Source organism: Amphiprion ocellaris, chromosome 6 (genome assembly GCF_022539595.1).
Source record: "Amphiprion ocellaris isolate individual 3 ecotype Okinawa chromosome 6, ASM2253959v1, whole genome shotgun sequence".
Lineage (NCBI taxonomy): Eukaryota > Metazoa > Chordata > Actinopteri > Pomacentridae > Amphiprion > Amphiprion ocellaris.
In genome coordinates this window covers 25,899,118-25,916,786 of record NC_072771.1, presented here as the reverse complement: position 1 = coordinate 25,916,786, position 17,669 = coordinate 25,899,118, and the positions used below count along the sequence as shown (strand labels likewise).

Genomic DNA, 17,669 nt, shown 5'->3' with positions numbered 1-17,669 from the left:
CACAATCAAACCAAGAACATAGAAAGAGGAAATGTTTAAAGAAACAACTTGATGTTTTCATTTAAGACTAGAAAACACTTTAAGGTCTTTATCTGTTTTTGCTCTTTTGATCATTTTATTGTTTCTTCTGTTTAATTTGATCTTCTAAAGTTTAACTGGTGCCCTTTCAAAGGTTTTATCTTTAGTTTGATTCTTCTTAAATATTTAGTTTTGCTCTTTTCTCACCTTTTATTCTGTTCTAATATCTGATCTGATTTCGAAATGTTTTGTCTTTTTAATGTTTAATTGTTGCTTTTTCAAATGTTTTATTGGCTTGTTTGAAAAATTTCCTTTTCTTTCCCAATGTTTAATTTTTCGATTAAATCTTTACGGTTTTTCTTTTTAAATGTTTTACCACCTTTTAATGTTTAATTTTCTTTTTTAATGCTTCATTGTATTTTCTGTTTAATTCCTTTTTAAAGTTTTATTGTCTTTAAGATTTAATTTTCTAATTAAACATTTAGTTTTTTAATTAAATGTTTTGACTTTTAAAGGTTTAATAATCTAATGAAATGTTTTGTATTTTTCTAAATGTGTAATATTTTTGTTTAATTGTATTTTTTAAATGTTTAATTATCTAAAATATTTCACCTTTAATGTTTAATATTTTTGTTTAAAAATTTTAGTTTAATTTCATAATTACATGCTTTGTATCTTCCATTAAATTATCTAATTAAATATTTGGCTAATATAATTTAATTGTATTTAATATTTAATTTTCTTTTTAAAAGTTTTATTATATTGAATGTTTTTTTTCCTTTGATTTAATTGCTTTTTTTTTTTTACTGTAGTTTATTTCTTTAATCTTTTTTTTCTGTCAAGATTTTAACCCCAACCTTAAAAATGAAACAAACCCTTAAATCACAATGAAAATACTTCTATTGTCACAATCACGAGTTAGTCAGTTATTCAGTTTATCAAGCTTTATTTGTTTAGCACCTTTCACACAGATTACAAAACTAAACAAGCAAAGAGAAAAAACTATGCTAAAACTATGAGTAAAACTCAAAAACAAACAAAAAAACAACATGGTAATAAAATATGTTGTGTCCAGGGGATGGAGGGAGTTTATTAAAGTCTTCTTGGGGCTCACATGGTAAATCATTTAAAATATAAATTTGATATTCAGTCTAAGGAAACTGCAAAGCAACAGAAGAACCAACAATATCTCCTGTTTTCTCCTTTAATGAGTCGATTCTTGTGCTTTCAGACCAAAGCACTACAGACTCTTCACAACCTGCTCAAACTCTTGGTACAGGACCTCACCACACGGGTCAAGAAGGTTTCCTTCTCCTCATTTCTACTCTGAAGCTCACCTTCTCCTGCTCAAACTGCTGACAAATGTTTCTGCTGCTCTAAAGTCTGGTCTCCAGAACTTCCTAAAAACTCTCAAAGTCTCTTCTGCTGCAGGTTGCTTTGTAGAACTGTTCCAGAAAACCTCACTAAACCACATGGAGGGGCCTCAAGATAGTCGTCCAAATGAAACCATACAAAAACCAAACTAGCACAACCCAAACGCTAAAGTCTCCTGCAGCCTACCAGAGAACCTCTGAGAACAGAGAATCAGGACAGGAACTCTTACCTTCTGGACAACCAACGCTGGTTCACAAACAAGAATACAGAATGTGTCTGACCAAAAACCTCTAAAGACTCACTACAGCCAAGATGAAGACACAACTCAGCTGTGCCAAATCCACTAATCACTGCACACATTAGCACCATGTGCTAACTGTGGCTAAAGAACCACATTTACCAAGACAACTATCCAGTACAAAGCCCTAAAACACACCAAGAAACACATTAAAGACGATTTTACTGCTGGAAGCTGCAAGCCAACGCCTAAAGAACAAACTGAAGCAACAGAGCCAAACCCGGTTCTGTGGTGAAGGAAGCAGAGGAAATGTTTGGCTGCAGCTAAATAAAGCAGGAAGACACTGAGCTGCTCAGGTGTTCCTGATAACACCTAGCAGCCACCTGGACAGCCAATAGGAACACAGCTTACTGGAAGTCCAGAGGGCGGGGTTAGTGAAGGAAATTTAATTTAAAGTTGAAGCAGAAAATTAACAAAGAAGGTTGAAAACCACCTTCTGATACCTGAAATCTCTGAGTTTTCACACAAAGAACACCTGAACATGTCAAACTGGTTCCATAGTAGAACCATCATTGTAAAAACGTCATAGTGTGGTGTGTTGCTCAAAAAACATTAGGACCCGGCTGTCAGGGGACAAACATGTAAGAAACATGAGAACAGAGAGAACCCAACCAGTAGGTCACAGTTTATCATCCCCCAGTCATCTCCTGAAGTCCATATGGTGAGAGACATCAGTATCTGGTTGTTAATTTACCAGAGGATGCTTATAATCATGCTGATGTGGTCTGTACTCTACAGTATTTTAGTGACTCAATAAATGCCTAAGTTGTTTTTTTAAAATGCTTTTTAGTTTTTAATAAACATTTAACAGCATATATGTAATCAATAAATGGCCTTTGCCTATCTTAAGAAAAACTCACTCAGAACTCTGATATGTTAACAGTACTAAATAAATCAATAAATACATGCATACACACAAAAATAAGTTAATACATTAACTGTGTTAAGATTTAGATTTTTAAAAAAGTTGTTTATGTTTATGCAGAATCCAGTATTGCTCACTGGTTGGTCATTACATTTTGTTAGTTTGATTTCACTGTTTAAAATGATGCCACCTCTTTTCAGACAGAACCTGTGATAATCAAACAATACAAAATTTTTAGTTCCATGTTAATAAAGCACTTAAAGCTTTAAGTATGGCTAAATGCTTTTTTCAAAATTAAATATATCACTCCTTAGGTGGTAGTGGCCCCAAGTTCAGTAAAGTTGGAAAGATATTCACAGATTGGGACTTCCAGCATCAATAACTCATTAGATATAGGTTGTCAAAACATAAACGGTGCCTCTTTCCCATTGTTGCAAGGCAGACAATGTGCTACAAGCCCAGTTTTATCAAAAGTAGCCGTCTTTCAAGCTACAGGAATAACATTGGTGTCTATGGAGTGAACAGGGTCCGTCTGCAATTTGCAAAACCGCTGCAACAGTAAAGAGAGACAAATATTCAATAACTTCACTCTTATACATTGTAGTGTCACTAAAATCACTGCAGCCTTCAACTGGCTCCTGTTGACAAAGTGTTTTAACAGAAATGTAAATGCTGTAATTTGATTCTTTTAATAAACCATGTAACTTGAATGGATGCGATGCTGGTGTGACCACAGTGAACACGTCTGATGTTGCTCACAGTTGTCCAAGTGGTCCAGTGTGTGTTTGCTCAGACTCATGAAAAATTAGAGGGCTGGGACACCTACCCATCAGCCTCAGCTATACTGAAAATGTACTTAAATACAGTCACACAGAGCTAATACTCTGGATTAATTATATCTGGGGCTGTTGAATCATAGTAGATTTAAGGTGAAAACATCTAAATCTAAGCCTGATGTCTTCTCCATCTTTAAACTTTTATTTAATAGTTTCATGCACTTTAATTGTTAACTGTGATGCAGGGATCCAGGATGGAGGCACTGCTGTTGCCAGGCAACCCCTAAACAAACACCAGAGGACTCTTTGCAGACCATAGACAAGCTGACCATGTGTACATTGGCTCATATACAATAGCTGCTGTGTTCCTCTACAAATAAAACTCTTATATAGAGACATATAGCAGCTGTTGACTGTCATGAGCTCAAACACACTTTCTGCTGTTTTAGAGAAGAAGATTCGCCGCCTGTGTCTCAATGATTTTCCCTGTGGACATGGCAGCTGGGTGAGTTACTTTAGCTGTGAACTGGCTACAGCATTTTCTAGATTATCTTTAATAAATAACAATGTCTAGGAGGTGGCTCAAAGCCCTCTCATCACTGCATACTGTGGCTGGTTTTTGCATATAATATTAAAAGAAGGTTAAAAGTAGACAATTCTGAAAGAAAATTGACATTTTTTTCTGTTGATTAGTGAGCGCTGTACATGTCAAATAAATTAATGAATAAATTAAATGAGTGATTCTGTTCCCAGAGAAAGACAAAGGACAGTGCAGCGGGAGCAGATTCAGAGTCGACAGATTCCCTCCTCGATCTGCTGAGCTGCCATCATTCTCCGTGGCGTTACGATGATTCATGGAGCCCCCAAGCCTCGGCCCTGAGAAAGCTGGCTGTGCTTTCACCTCAACACCTGCACACGAACTTCATTTACAGTTACTTTACTACACTTCGAATTGTGGACAAGGGAGTGAGTATACAAATTTTTAATACTTCTTCCAAATACTGCACTTTTAACTATGATTATCGCAGGATTTGACAGAAGTTGATAAAGCCTAAACAAGAGAGACCATGTGAGGACAGTGAATGTGTCAAGTGATTGTAGTATAACGACACCAGAGGAATCATAGGTGTCTCGGTGGCCTCACTCACAAGTTTCTTTCTTGCATCTCAGTTTTTATGGGTTGGCCTGCTCTAGACAGATTTACAAATGTGCCATAGTCCTTTCATTTCTTACGACAGATTTAATTTTACTCCACAGATCCACAGAGTCAGCGAGTTGTATCTGTATATGTCTGACTTGTGCTTTTCAATAACTTTTTCACAGAGTGGCTTTGAGTGTTCTTTAGTCTTCATGGTGTAGTTACATCCAGGAGTACTGGTTTACCAGAGACTGGACTGTGCAGATACAGGAGTCTTCATACTACAATCATTTGAGACATTTTCAATGCACTCACATGATCTCATTTCCAATAAGTGTTTGACTTCTAGTGCCAACTAGTTGGCAGAAAATGGGTTGAGTAAAAAGGAACCTTTGACGGACAAAAATCTGTATGAATATCAAGTCAAGGAGGCCAGAAATATTAAACAAAAACCCTAATTTGCAGCTCAGATAATGAAAGGTCAGAAGGGTGAAATGTCAAAATCCTTGCTGAGACCATTGATCTAATATGTGTCTCTTTGTTTAAAGATTGTCAGCTAATAACTTGAATCACTCCCATGCTGTGCTTCCACGTAGTGTGACACCATAAGTTGTATTTAATAGGAAATATAGGTTCAGCCACTCTGTCTCTACGTCTCTTTTTATTTAAACCTACATAGAAACTGGCTTGTTCCTAAAAACGTGCTGCTACTTGATGTTTTGTCCGTGTTGCGTTCAGGTGTCAGCCATTGACAACGGCCTGCTGAAATTCTCAAAGCTGGAGGAACTGGTGCTGAGTGCCAACAAAATCTCTGAAATCCCTGCAGAGAACCTTCCCAGCAGTCTGAAAGTGAGTCACAGTCCTGCAGCTTATCAGATAACATTGTGTTGCAGTAGTGGCCGCAGCATTAATGTTATAAACAGTGGCTTGCATCATAAAGGGCAGAAAAATATCACTTTTCCTGCTCTTCTCCCACACGTTGCGACACTGCTGATTAACATAAGTGGTAACGTAATGATGACTAACTGATTGCAAATATGTTCCTTTCAAAGATTCTGGAGCTACGCGCAAACCGGTTGTCCTCTTTAAACAGTCTCACCGGCCGTCTGCCTCCTTGCCTGCAGTACCTCGGCCTCAGCCACAACAGTCTGGCCTCCCATGAAGATGTTTCTCATCTCACAGGAAGACACTGGTTAGTTCTCACATTCAACAAGCCCGTCTGGTTTTGAAGCGACAAACCAAAACCAGGTCAAGAGAAAAGTACAATTGCGTACTTTAAAACTTGATTGTCAGATAATGTTGTAAGACAATCACACCACCCCAGGATGTTTTCACTGTAGTTTCTCTCTGATCTTTGACCCCTTGTGGTTTTACACTTGTGCTAATTTGATGGCAGCGTGTCAGTAAGTTACGATGACGGAGGCAACATTGGCGTGTGTGATGACAAAGTAGCGTTCAAAGAGCTTTTGATCTCGCTGCTTTCAGTGTCAACAAGGGGATACACGAAATGACATGCAATTTTGAAGCATGATAGGCTTGTATTAAACCACGTCATGAGGAATATAACGCACCCTCCACATACAGCTGTATGTGTGATGTCCTGTGTGGCTCTGGAAAATAACATACCGAACCACACATACACAATTTATAACAATTTATTAATCCATAAAATGTATAAAAAACATTTGAATGGACAGTTAAACAACTTTAATAAGGGGAAGTATTTTTATTAGAAATTTGGCAGGAGGATGGGCTGCTTAGTGCGTTATGCTTGGACTAAACACACAGTTTATTTGTGTCACTAGGTCTGTGTTAGTTCTATTTTCACATTATACCATTATGCCATTCTGAATTGTAACTTTTGTAATAATCACTTTTATTCTAAATATGAGCAATTTTTGGAAGATACCAGCATTTTTGGAATCTATGTCTTCAACCAGCACGATTTTCACGTTAATTGCACAGACTTTTATACATTGTTTTCTTACCTGTCTTGAATGTGGTGTGAGCTAGTGGATGCCTTGAATTGATGAATAAATGATAAATAGAATATCTATCTATCTATCTATCTATCTATCTATCTATCTATCTATCTATCTATCTATCTATCTATCTATCTATCTATCTATCTATCTATCATCTATCTATCATCTATCTATCATCTATCTATCTATCTATCTATCTATCTATCTATCTATCTATCTATCTATCTATCTATCTATCTATCTATCTATCTATCATCTATCTGTCTGTCTGTCTGTCTGTCTGTCTGTCTGTCTGTCTGTCTGTCTGTCTGTCTGTCTGTCTGTCTGTCTATCTATCTATCTATCTATCTATCTATCTATCTATCTATCTATCTATCTATCTATCATCTATCTGTCTGTCTGTCTGTCTGTCTGTCTGTCTGTCTGTCTGTCTGTCTGTCTGTCTGTCTATCTATCTATCTATCTATCTATCTATCTATCTATCTATCTATCTATCTATCTATCTATCTATCTAAGTAAGGCTACTATTTGTATGTCTCTGACTTCAGGCCACAGCTGGTGTGTCTGGACCTCAGTGACTGTGACTTCCAGGACCAGAAGACCTTACTGGAAGCTTTGAGCTCCCTCCCTTGCCTCAAGACACTGGTGCTGGAGGGAAACCCGTTCACCCTGGCACCCTCTTATCCGGGCTTCACTGTGGACCGTCTCCCAGCACTCTCCTGTCTGGATGCCTCATGGATCTCCCCTGAGGAAAGACACAGTTTTAGAGGCTTGGCCGAGATGAGTGGTGAGATGTGCTGTCAAGTAGAATATCTGCGTGGGCTCATGTTTTTAATTTCCCAAGTGAGGGTGGACGTAATTTAACTCATGTTATGAGTGTGCTGACAGTTTCTGATATTGGGATGGTTTTATTTTGCACAGAGCTGATTACAGACACGGCATCAGCCACAGTAAATGTGGGAAGAATGAGAGGAATCCTAGACCCGCTGATGAGTGTGGAGGAGAACGCTCCTGACTTCCCTGTTGTCTCTTTCAGCTATTTTATCACATACGAGTTCCTTAGTCACGAAACACCTGGCGAGCTGGTGACGTATCCTTCCAACACTTTTCACTGTTTTTAAACAACTGTATGTTTAACGTGATCCAGAATGCCACATTTGAAAACTGAATTCAAAGCAAATGTGTGTCAAGTTTTTGTTTTGTTTTTAACATTGCTTCTGACATGTTGGGACTTTATTTTGTAAATAACAGTAATAATAATGAACACATTTCTAACATTTTCATTCAAAAGTAGTTTCTTTCACATGTAAAAAAACAAACAAACAACAAACATATTTCTTAAAACAGTACGCACATGCTCATACATTCATTTTTAAAGTCATCCGTTGCTATAATAGCTCTTCTGGTCTGTACTGGTTGCACAGACATTCCTTCCTAAAATAACACTTTTGGAATGAAATTCTTTCTTCCTTCCTTGGCACACAATCCTTCTGCACTTCCTCAACAAGGAAAGCAAAGAAACAAGAGTGGGAAATTTTGTCAAATAAAAAAATTCTGTAATCTTTGGAAAATATGCACCTGATCTAACTCCAGTGCCTGAGGCCTGATATTAGTTTCAGCTGAACTTAGGAGGTTAATTGGGGTTGTTTTAGTTGTTGTTGTTTTTTACACAGAGTGAAAGCTGTGAGTTGTGTTGCCTTCACTTCCTGTAGTGACATGTAAGGAAACGACTTCACTGCAGCCAGTATGGTGAAGAATTCAAAATTACAACAAACCAATAGCTCTTTCTGTGTATATATGGGCATGTGCATATGTTTTTTTTTAATCCTCAAAGGTAAATATGTAACTCAGATACTGATGCCACAAGATCAAGCCAAATATAGCTGTAGGAAAAGGGATTCAATTTAATAGAGAAAACCGACATAAACATATGAAGTCTCTTACACTATTTGTTCAGTGCGCACATTTGCTTTGAATGTCTTGTTATGCAATGTTTTCTTAAAGCAAACATTAAAACACTGCACAGAAACCAGAGCATTTTCACGATCTTTAATTCACTAGCTTTTCATGTTCCTGTTCACAGAACCTTGGCAGTGAAGCTAAATTTGACACGGCATCCACAGCACATGTGACAGAAGATGGCTCGTGTGATACTGATCTACTATCAAGCAAGAAATGTGAAAGAGAGACGTCCAAACCAGACACTGAAGTCTGTGTGGTTAATACTGAGGGAGCCTGCTCTGATGCTATACGTGGTAATAACTCATGTAGCGCCTCAGTGGACCTGCACTTCAAGCACAAATACTGATCGAGCTGAAGCAGTTGTTGATATAGACAGATAAAAACCAGCAGGTTCTCACTGCATTACATTCAGCAGAAGGGTGTAAAGGAGTCAGTAAGATGTTTGGATTTTTACAACTTATATCCTGTACCCATGGGATAAACTTTTTTCTTATCAGTTGTGTGGAATTTACACAAATGTCTTCAGAGAAACGTACAGTCAGAACAGTCAGATGGAGAATTGAACACACCCTGAAACTGGATGACTATGCTGATGGCTTATCAGGCACTATCATGTGTCAAACGCAGCAATTATTTGTCCACAGTGTGTGTGTGTGTGTGTGTGTGTGTGTGTGTCTGCTACAGTGTCTAGTCACAGTACATCAAAGCTGACGTGGTCGGAGTGCATGGACTTCAGTGATGCACAAACGTACGTTGTTAGTTCTCTGGGAGACTTGAAGAAATTCCTCAATCAAGGCCTTTATCTCAGGCTAGAGGAGGAAAAGGTACAACAACAAAAAAATAAGGTCTTAGGTGGGAGATACACGTTTGGATGTAAAATGTGGTTGGACTCATATTGTGGCATTTGACATTTCAGGTCCTGTCGTGGCCTGCAGTCTCTGAAGACGCCCCGGTGACAAAAAACAGTCAAACTGTGAAAGAGAAGAAAGGCGGGAAAGGGAAAGAAGTGAGTCTGACTTGAAATGACCATCAAATCACAAACTGTGGGTAGATCAATGAGCTGACATTCAGGAAAAAGCTTCTTGTTACAGAAACCATGACTACTGAAAATGCATGTGGGTTACCACAGCAACTGATGTGGTATTCGAACTGATTACTTGTGATTTAAAGAAATTCAATAAAACTCATGTGCCTTTGAGACTCATCATGAAGAGCAAAACCTTCTAGGTGATCTTACTGTCCCAAAGAAACTGAATGTATGTATCTGTAGTATGCAAAAAAATCAAGTTAAAAAGGGATTGTACAGAACAATGGAAGTAGGGGGCCACAAAACAGGTAGGATATTGTAAATTTCTTTTGGTCAAATGTGGCGCAGTCACACTTTTTTCATCTTTATATCAAAGAGGTAGTTTTAAAATGTGTCATGGTTGCTAAAGGTGCGCTTTACAGCAGACAACACTGTATGTCTTCATGCAGTGGTGATGCACACTATGAGCTCTATTAAAATATTAGGATTTAAACGATATAATTCAGCGTCACTGCTGCATCCTGTAGTCTTCTTGTATCAATTCCTAGATTCTTCTAAGAACATCTATGTAGTAATTTAATAAATGTTCTTAGGGGCACCTATAGTTGTGTGCAGACTATATATATACAATTATGCTCTTAAGTTTACATACCCTGGCAGAATTTATGATTTCTTGGTCGTTTTTCAGAGAATATAAATGATAAAACCAAAAATTTTCTTTCACTCCTGGTTAGTGGTTGGGTGAATCCATTTATTTTCAAAGAAACTGTTTGTTTTCTTTTTTAAAACCATAATGACAGAAACTACCCAAATGACCCTGATCAAAAGTTTACATACCCCAGTTCTTAATACCGTGTATTCCCCCCTTTAACATCAATGACAGCTTGAAGTCTTTTGTGGTAGTTGTAGATGAGGGTCTTTATTTTGTCAGATAAAGATAAAGATAAAGATAAAGATAAAGTTCTTTATTTCTCCCCACTCCAGGGGAAATTTACATTGTTACAGCAGTTTTATTTACAATATATACAAGGGTGGCAAAATTTTTAACAGAAAAAATAAAAATAAAAATAAAGTTTAAAAGTGCAAAGATGTGCAGTGCAAGAATGTCTGTGCAAATTTTATGGTTTGGGGTGGTAATGATATAGTCCAGTTTATGTTAACATCAGCCAGTGATGCTGATGTTGTAAAGTCTTATAGCAGATGGGATGAAGGACCTGTGATAGCGCTCTTTCTTGCAGGGTGGATGTCTCAGTCTGCTGCTGAAGGAGCTGCTTAAAGACCCCACAGTGTCATGCAGTGGGTGAGAGGGATTGTCCATGATGGATGTGAGCTTTGACAACATCCTCCTCTCACCCACCTCCTCTATGGAGTCCAGGGAACAGTCCAGGACAGAACCAGCCCTCCTGACCAGTCTGTTTAGTCTCTTTCTGTCCCTTTCAGTGCTCCCTGCTCCCCAGCAGACCACTGCATAGAAGATAGCAGACGCTACCACAGAGTCGTAGAATGTCCTGAGCAGAGTCCTGCACACTCCAAAGGACCTCAGTCTCCTCAGCAGGTGGAGACGACTTTGGCCCTTCTTGTACAGATGGTAAAGCTGCCCATTCTTCTTGGCAAAAAGCCTCCAGTTCCTGTAAATTCCTGGGCTGTCTTGCATGATCTGCACATTTGAGATCTCCCCAGAGTGGCTCAATGATATTGAGGTCAGGAGACTGAGATGGTCACTCCAGAACCTTTACTTTATTCTGTTGTAGCCACTGACAGGTAGACTTGGCCTTGTGCTTTGGATCGTTGTCATGTTGGAACGTCCAAGTATGTCCCATGCGCAGCTTCCAGGCTGATGAGTGCAAGTTTTCCTCCAGTATTTTCTGATAACATGCTGCATTCATCTTGTTTCCTGTGCCTCTGTAGCTCACACATCCCCAAAACATCAGCGATCCACCTCTGTGTTTCACAGTAGGGATTGTGTACTTCTCATTATAGGCCTTGTTTACTCCTCTCCAAATGTAACGTTTATGGTTGTGGCCAAAAAGTTCAATTTTGGTCTCATCACTTCAAATGGCTTTGTTCCAGAAGTTTTGAGGCTTGTCTCTGTGCTGTTTGGTGTATTTCTGTGTTTATGCTTTTTGGCATTTGCATAGTAATGCCTTTCTTCTGGCAACTCAACTATGGAGCCCATTTTTCTTCAAATGTCTCCAAATTGTGCATCTTGAAACAGCCACACCACTTTTTTTCAGAGACTCCTGTATTTCAGCTGAAGTTATTTGTGGGTTTTTCTTTGCATCCTGAACAATCTTCCTGGCAGTTGTGGCTGAAATTTTTGTTGTTCTACCTGACCATGGTTTGGTTTCAACCGAATCCCCCATTTTCCACTTCTCAGTTAGAGTTTGAACACTGCTGATTGGCATTCTCAATTCCTTGGATATCTTTTTATATCACTTTCCTGTTTTATACAGTTCAACTACCATTTTCCACAAATCTTTTGATAATTCTTTTGCTTTCCCCATGACTCAGAATTGTCGGTGCAGCACTGGATGAAGTTTTCTCTTATCATTCATATTCTCTGAAAAACGGCCAAAAAAATCACAAATTCTGCCAGGGTATGTAAACTTATGAGCAAACTGTAATAGCTAACTATGTTTTCCTCCAGCACCCACAACCAATCACATGGATGTGTATGTTTTTGTTTGCTTTTAATCTCCTGTAGTCTCCTGGCAAATCTGGTTCCACTAAAGACAAACCTAAAGACAAAAAGAAGAAATCTGTCCCAGAGCTGGTCCAAGACGCCCCCATCAGAACAATCCTTGGCTCTGCACACGTCCCTCTGCAAAGCCTGGTCAAAGGAGGTCAAAAGGTCAATGTCATCTGTGACCTCGGTGTCCTGCACTCAGAGTCTAAGGTTGAAGCTCCGCAAACACCTCAAAAGGTGAGGTGAGGTTACACAACTAAACCACTGCAGATATTATGACCATTATTGGTCCATTTGCCTCAGACTGGTGCTGATGCTTCACTGAAAGCAGGTTCAATGAATGGAGAAGAAACTTGCAACATGTGGGACAGACAACAGGATTATAAACTGTGAAGGAGTTATTTCATGTGTTTTTTTCACACACATCTTTAGGATCTGGGAAAGAAAATCAAAGAGGACAAGAAGAAGGGAGAGAAGGAGTCAAAACAGAGAGAAGGCAGCGATGCAAGACAGAAGAATACAGCATCCGTAAAAGGTTATTTAGATAATTTTAAAATAGATTTGGCTTAAATAAAAACTAAATGATGAAAAATGATGAAAGCACCACATCTAGAAGAAGAATCAGGGCTGCTTTGGACAGATCAATACTGTGGTGTTATTCTAACATTAGCCTCATCATTATTACCACATATGATTTCTATCCTGGAGGGGATACTGATGCAGATGACTAAACATGAAGGGCTCCATTTGAAATTTCAATTTAAGTTATGCTGTTTTGATTTGTTAGACTCTCTCTTTTCAGTCTTACTTTCCTAAATCCTGCTACTGATTTTGCTCTCTGCAGGCAAAGGAAAAGGCAAGAAGAAACCCGAGCTGGACGTCCACACAGACGACTCAGTGTCCGTGGAGGTGAGCGTGGAGCTGGAGAGATGGAAGTCTGCATCTGAAGCTCACCAGCTCGTACTACCTCACTGACCCTCTGAAAGCACACAGCACCGTTCTGTGTTTTCTCATGACTGCTGACGGTGAATGTACCATTGAACTGAACTGCACATTAAATCTACTACAACATGACAGTTTCAGCAATTTCCTCCTGAAATGTAGACCGTTGAATGTTCTGAAAAATGTGTTCTCCTGCTTTACGGTACCCAAAACCTAAATATGAGTAATAAACTACTAGTTTCTCCAGATAGAGGCTATTATGTAAACTTCCTTTCTAAATTGTAAAACAGTTCAACTGCTGGTTTTAGGAACTTCTGTGTAAAATATTAACAAGCCACCTGTATGTAGTTTGTTGTGATTATTCTATGCAACAGTGCCAACAAAGATGGCTGTGCTGTTATGCACAAGGAACACGCTATTTTAATTCATAAATTTTATTTATTTTTATACAGATATTCCAAACATGTTTAAAGAAATGTCTAAGTGTTTCATTGTTTCAAACAGATATGATCTTTTAACTGATACGAAACTTTTTGGAAAGGCCATTTTACTGGAACTGAAAGTTTACAGTAAGAAGTGCTTCAAATTGAACTGCTTCTCTCTTACCAGTCTTCCAGAAGTCCTTTCAGAAAGGCCATAAAAAAGTTCCTATTAAAGCCAAACAGCACTGGGTTTCACAACTCCTCTCCAGAAAAGAGTGAGCAAATCCGTCCCCGTCACAAAATTACACACATACTATCAAACCTTTAGTATTTCCAAGCATACAAAAATAAACTATATCGCTCACCAATTTTTGCGCAAAACTGACATTTGTTTTTCAATCAAGTAATTTACAGTTTCAAATAAACACCTTTTATGATACTATATTTCCTCTGTAACCCCTCCGACAAGCTGTGCAAACAATGTAAGAGTATTGATAAATTAAAAGATCTGAAGAAGACCATCGTTTCTCCCAGAATAATACATCCACCTACAGCACCCTCTCACTCACACAATCCCAGGATATCAAACAGTTTTTCCTAGAAAGTCATTTACAAGTACAAATGAAAAAAACTGTTAACTCCTGTATTTTTCTGGATGTCTGAATTTTTGGAAAGAGATTCTGAGGAGATTGTTCCCCTGTAAGAGCGCTTAAGGGCTGGCGTGAACAACAAATATGCTTGGCAAAAACAAGCACACAAAATGCACACACACACACGAAACTATGATCCCAAAAGCATAGCAGGACCTAACATGATGTGCAAATGTAGGGATTGTGCGAACGAGGGTAAAAAAAGGCTTTAAAAGGTCTGATCATCGTTACAGGAATCGGTCCAGTGGCCAAAGACCTCACAGATGTCGCAGTATGGCCGTTCTTCACCCTTATTGCCGTGGTAGGTGGTGTGTGGAGGGGAGTCAGGCATCTGCATTTGTGTGGGACAGTCCTCGGTGTCGTGGAGATCGAAGCAATCGCAGATGTCACAGAACAGTCTTGGGGGAGGTTTCTTCTTCGTGGGTTGCTTGTCATGGCTGTGGAAAAAAAATAAAACAACTCCGTGTCATAGTTGGCATTATTCTGAAATTTTGAAAAAGGATGGAGCGGCATTTTTCCTACAATTAGTATAGCTATTCTTGTTAACAGATTGCTGATAAAATAAATTAAACGTGCTGTCTGTAGTCACTTTGCGATCTCAAGTAATGTCCCGCCCACAGCAACACCTGATTGGTCACATGTCACAAGTAACAGCAAACAGACAATGAATCAATGCCCAGCGGAGCTGTGGTTGGAAGGTGAGGTGGCAGATGTTGCTGAAGTTTTAATAAATACCTCAATGTTGCACAAGCAAGACCCGGAAAACGCCCAAATAATTTAGTGTGAGTGCAGCTTGAGCTCATTTTGATGATGGTGCCAAGCTAAAACTATCACCGGGTATCTGCTGTGCCTTTTAGCATATGGATGACAATATCATTTTTCTAATATCTTTCTAAAGTGAGAATAACTTTAACAATCTACTATGACAGACACGTCTCTCTAGCAGAGGCACAACCTGGAAAAATTGAGTAAGAAGCACAGGATGATAAATGATGAAATTAGGTACTTTTACATTGGCTAAGGCTGTGCTAACAGCTAGTGGCTAAGTTAGGATGCAGCTATAGTTTAATCCCTAAACATTATCTGGAAAGCGATACCAAACAATGCTTTAAGATTTGAACCTTAGCAGGCATTTAAATTTACAGAACATATAAAGATTAACAAAACATAGTAGCAGGTGCAACTGCAGAAGACAAACTGCACTGTACTAATAAAGTAACCTAGGTATGAACGTCAAGTTCCCTGCAATCACATGCTGTTAACAGACAACATTTAGTGCATATCGGTTATCAATCCAGTATCCAGTATCAATCTTGAGTACCGATAATCGAACAGCCTTGAAACAAACAACAACAAAAAAACCAAAACACAAATATTGGTCAATCTCTGTTTTAGTGGTCTCAGAAAGTCTGCTGAAAGTGGAACTGACCTATCATAGTTATCCAGCTCACTGGGATTATTCCCATTGAGAGCAGCAGCTGCCATTTTCTCCAATTTGTCCTTAAGTTCCTCGTTCTTCCTCTGGAGGTCAACAATGACTGAATTCAGGAAATCAATCTGCAAAGGAGAAACAACAGTAGCATCAATCTCGCTCCTGGCGAATAATCAGCTATTGTCCATCATCAAATTTCCTTACTACTAATAGTTATTTAACAATAATAAAGTCTATTTATTGTATTATGTGCCACTGCTTTGCCTCCCTTTCACAAAGGTCAGTTGTGGCTACGCCTCATTATAAGTCCATAACATGACCCCAATCTTGATTAAGGTAATGAACTGCCACTGTGAGTTGTCAGCCCAAGAAAAATCAAAGCTTGGAATGAGTCATTGAAATACCCACATTTAATGGGTGTCTCACTGAGTAAAAGTAATCCTTAACATATCTTATGTCTACTAAGAAGAAATTTTCCCTGGGAATTTTAGTAGAGACCTCAATCAATGATTAATCAAGCCTGATTCATCTTTGGGAGACAGTTTGCATGTAGTTTTCACACCAACTGTAAAGTGATTCAACTGGATGAAACATAAGAGCCACAGTGACAAACATGCACAAGTGAGGCTGATGAAAAACAGTAACAAACCGCTGCCTGATGGTGGTGTAGCATTGCCAACATCAGAAACAGGGCAGAAGAGAGGAGTTGGAATTTAAGAAGGAGAAGGAGGAGAAAAAAAAATGAAATTCAAATTAGGACTCACCTACTGGCAGACAACACACTCAAGTCATCACAGACACAGAAACTACAGTATAACATTTTAGAGTCAACACAGGAGGGAGGTGAAAGTTGTGACACTGAAAAGATAAGATAAGCCTTTAATAAGAAATGACGCTATTATCCCACTACTGTGGCTAAAACACTCACAGAGCCGGGGCGATAAAGCTGTGATAGTGATTCATGGGTTGTATCAATCATCCCTGTAACAGCTGGGAAGATGTCAGAAGCTGCACGTCTTTTTAATGAAATTTCAAATAGTTTTGGCTCATTTCACCTCCGTAAAACATTATACTGTAACAGCTACAAGTCAACATTCAGAGTCTCCTGCTATGAGCAGAAATAGTCTTTATTGTCATTTAGTAGTGTTTTTATAGCGAGTACTAAGTAAGCAGCACAGTCATTCACAAACAACATTCAGTAAGACTGTTTCCATACGACTGCCCAAAACTATGACGACATGTAAATGCAATGAGGACAGGTTATTGTCAGACCAGAAAATTCTATGGGCAGGGTAGGAAAGCATCATTACGCTGAATGTATAGATGGAAAAAACAAGGGAAAAAAACTCAAACTATCCACACATGACTGGGATGCAACGGTACACACCTGACTCTCTGCAGTCTCCTTATCCTCCCTCAACTGGTCCAAAACCGCATCACCTGCAAAACAGAAGTAAAGTAGATCACCTGTTTTTCACTTCACAAAGAAATGATCTGTGGTCCTGAGTTAAGTCCAGCATTACCTGAGGACTTGTTGATGGTGTCAGGCCCTGCAGCCTGGTCCTTCTCCAGTCTCTGAATACGATCCTGTAGATTAGCTTTGTCCTGCTCCAAGGCCTGAATTGTACCCTGCAGTGTCTTAACTGAGGCACTTTCCCCACGCAGTACAGTCAGCTATCAAAAAAAACCCCACACTATTAAAATACTAGAAAATGTCTACAGACTTGTTTTTACAGATTATTACTAACTTTTAAAACATAATGTTTACAGCAACAAGTGGAACTCCCCACTGAATGACAAATTATAAGAGAAAAGCATCACTACATCTGTACCAGCGACAGAAGTTTCCGACTCCCAACCTTCATCGCTGCAATTGCACATTAGGCAAATTCTAAGGTCATTTATAAGTACACTCAAAGTCCAAGTATGCAGTGAAATTTTTTCTTGCTAGAGAAGTGACATCAAGTTAGCCTCTTCTGTGCAAAGCCACGTGCAGTAGATCAGCGTCTACTGTGTATTCGTTGTAGCGTAGTGGCCCCACTGACATACGGGTCTGCACACAAATGCAGGTAAAGAGGTATAGTAAGCTGTTTA

General features: G+C 38.8%; 2 protein-coding genes across 9 annotated transcripts in view; one reads left to right on the top strand and one right to left on the bottom strand.

Annotated features, from left to right (window-relative positions):
* Positions 1-3,641: 3,641 nt before the first annotated feature.
* On the top strand, positions 3,642-13,778 carry LOC111576657 (leucine-rich repeat-containing protein 43). 2 transcript variants are annotated; one of them, XM_023282441.3, is made up of 12 exons: positions 3,642-3,836; positions 4,085-4,297; positions 5,208-5,318; positions 5,522-5,661; positions 7,003-7,241; positions 7,376-7,539; positions 8,538-8,709; positions 9,101-9,240; positions 9,333-9,422; positions 12,148-12,366; positions 12,562-12,664; positions 12,974-13,778. In XM_023282441.3, the coding sequence occupies exons 1-12, from the start codon at positions 3,750-3,752 to the stop codon at positions 13,102-13,104; spliced, it is 1,809 nt and encodes a 602-aa protein (XP_023138209.2). In that variant the 5' UTR covers positions 3,642-3,749; the 3' UTR covers positions 13,105-13,778. The 2 variants fall into 2 exon arrangements, with proteins under 2 accessions (XP_023138209.2, XP_035809736.2); XM_035953843.2 differs by having other exon boundaries at positions 12,148-12,371; positions 12,974-13,113.
* The window catches only part of clip1a (CAP-GLY domain containing linker protein 1a), a 25,769-nt gene continuing 21,589 nt past the window's right edge, over positions 13,490-17,669 (bottom strand). For all 7 annotated transcript variants that reach the window (XM_023282445.3, XM_055011473.1, XM_055011475.1 and 4 more), the window contains 4 exons: positions 17,099-17,249; positions 16,963-17,015; positions 15,573-15,700; positions 13,490-14,580 (listed from right to left, as the gene is read on the bottom strand). In XM_023282445.3, the coding sequence (XP_023138213.2) occupies positions 14,352-14,580; positions 15,573-15,700; positions 16,963-17,015; positions 17,099-17,249 (561 nt within the window). In that variant the 3' untranslated portion in view covers positions 13,490-14,351. The remainder of the gene's footprint in view (positions 14,581-15,572; positions 15,701-16,962; positions 17,016-17,098; positions 17,250-17,669) is intronic.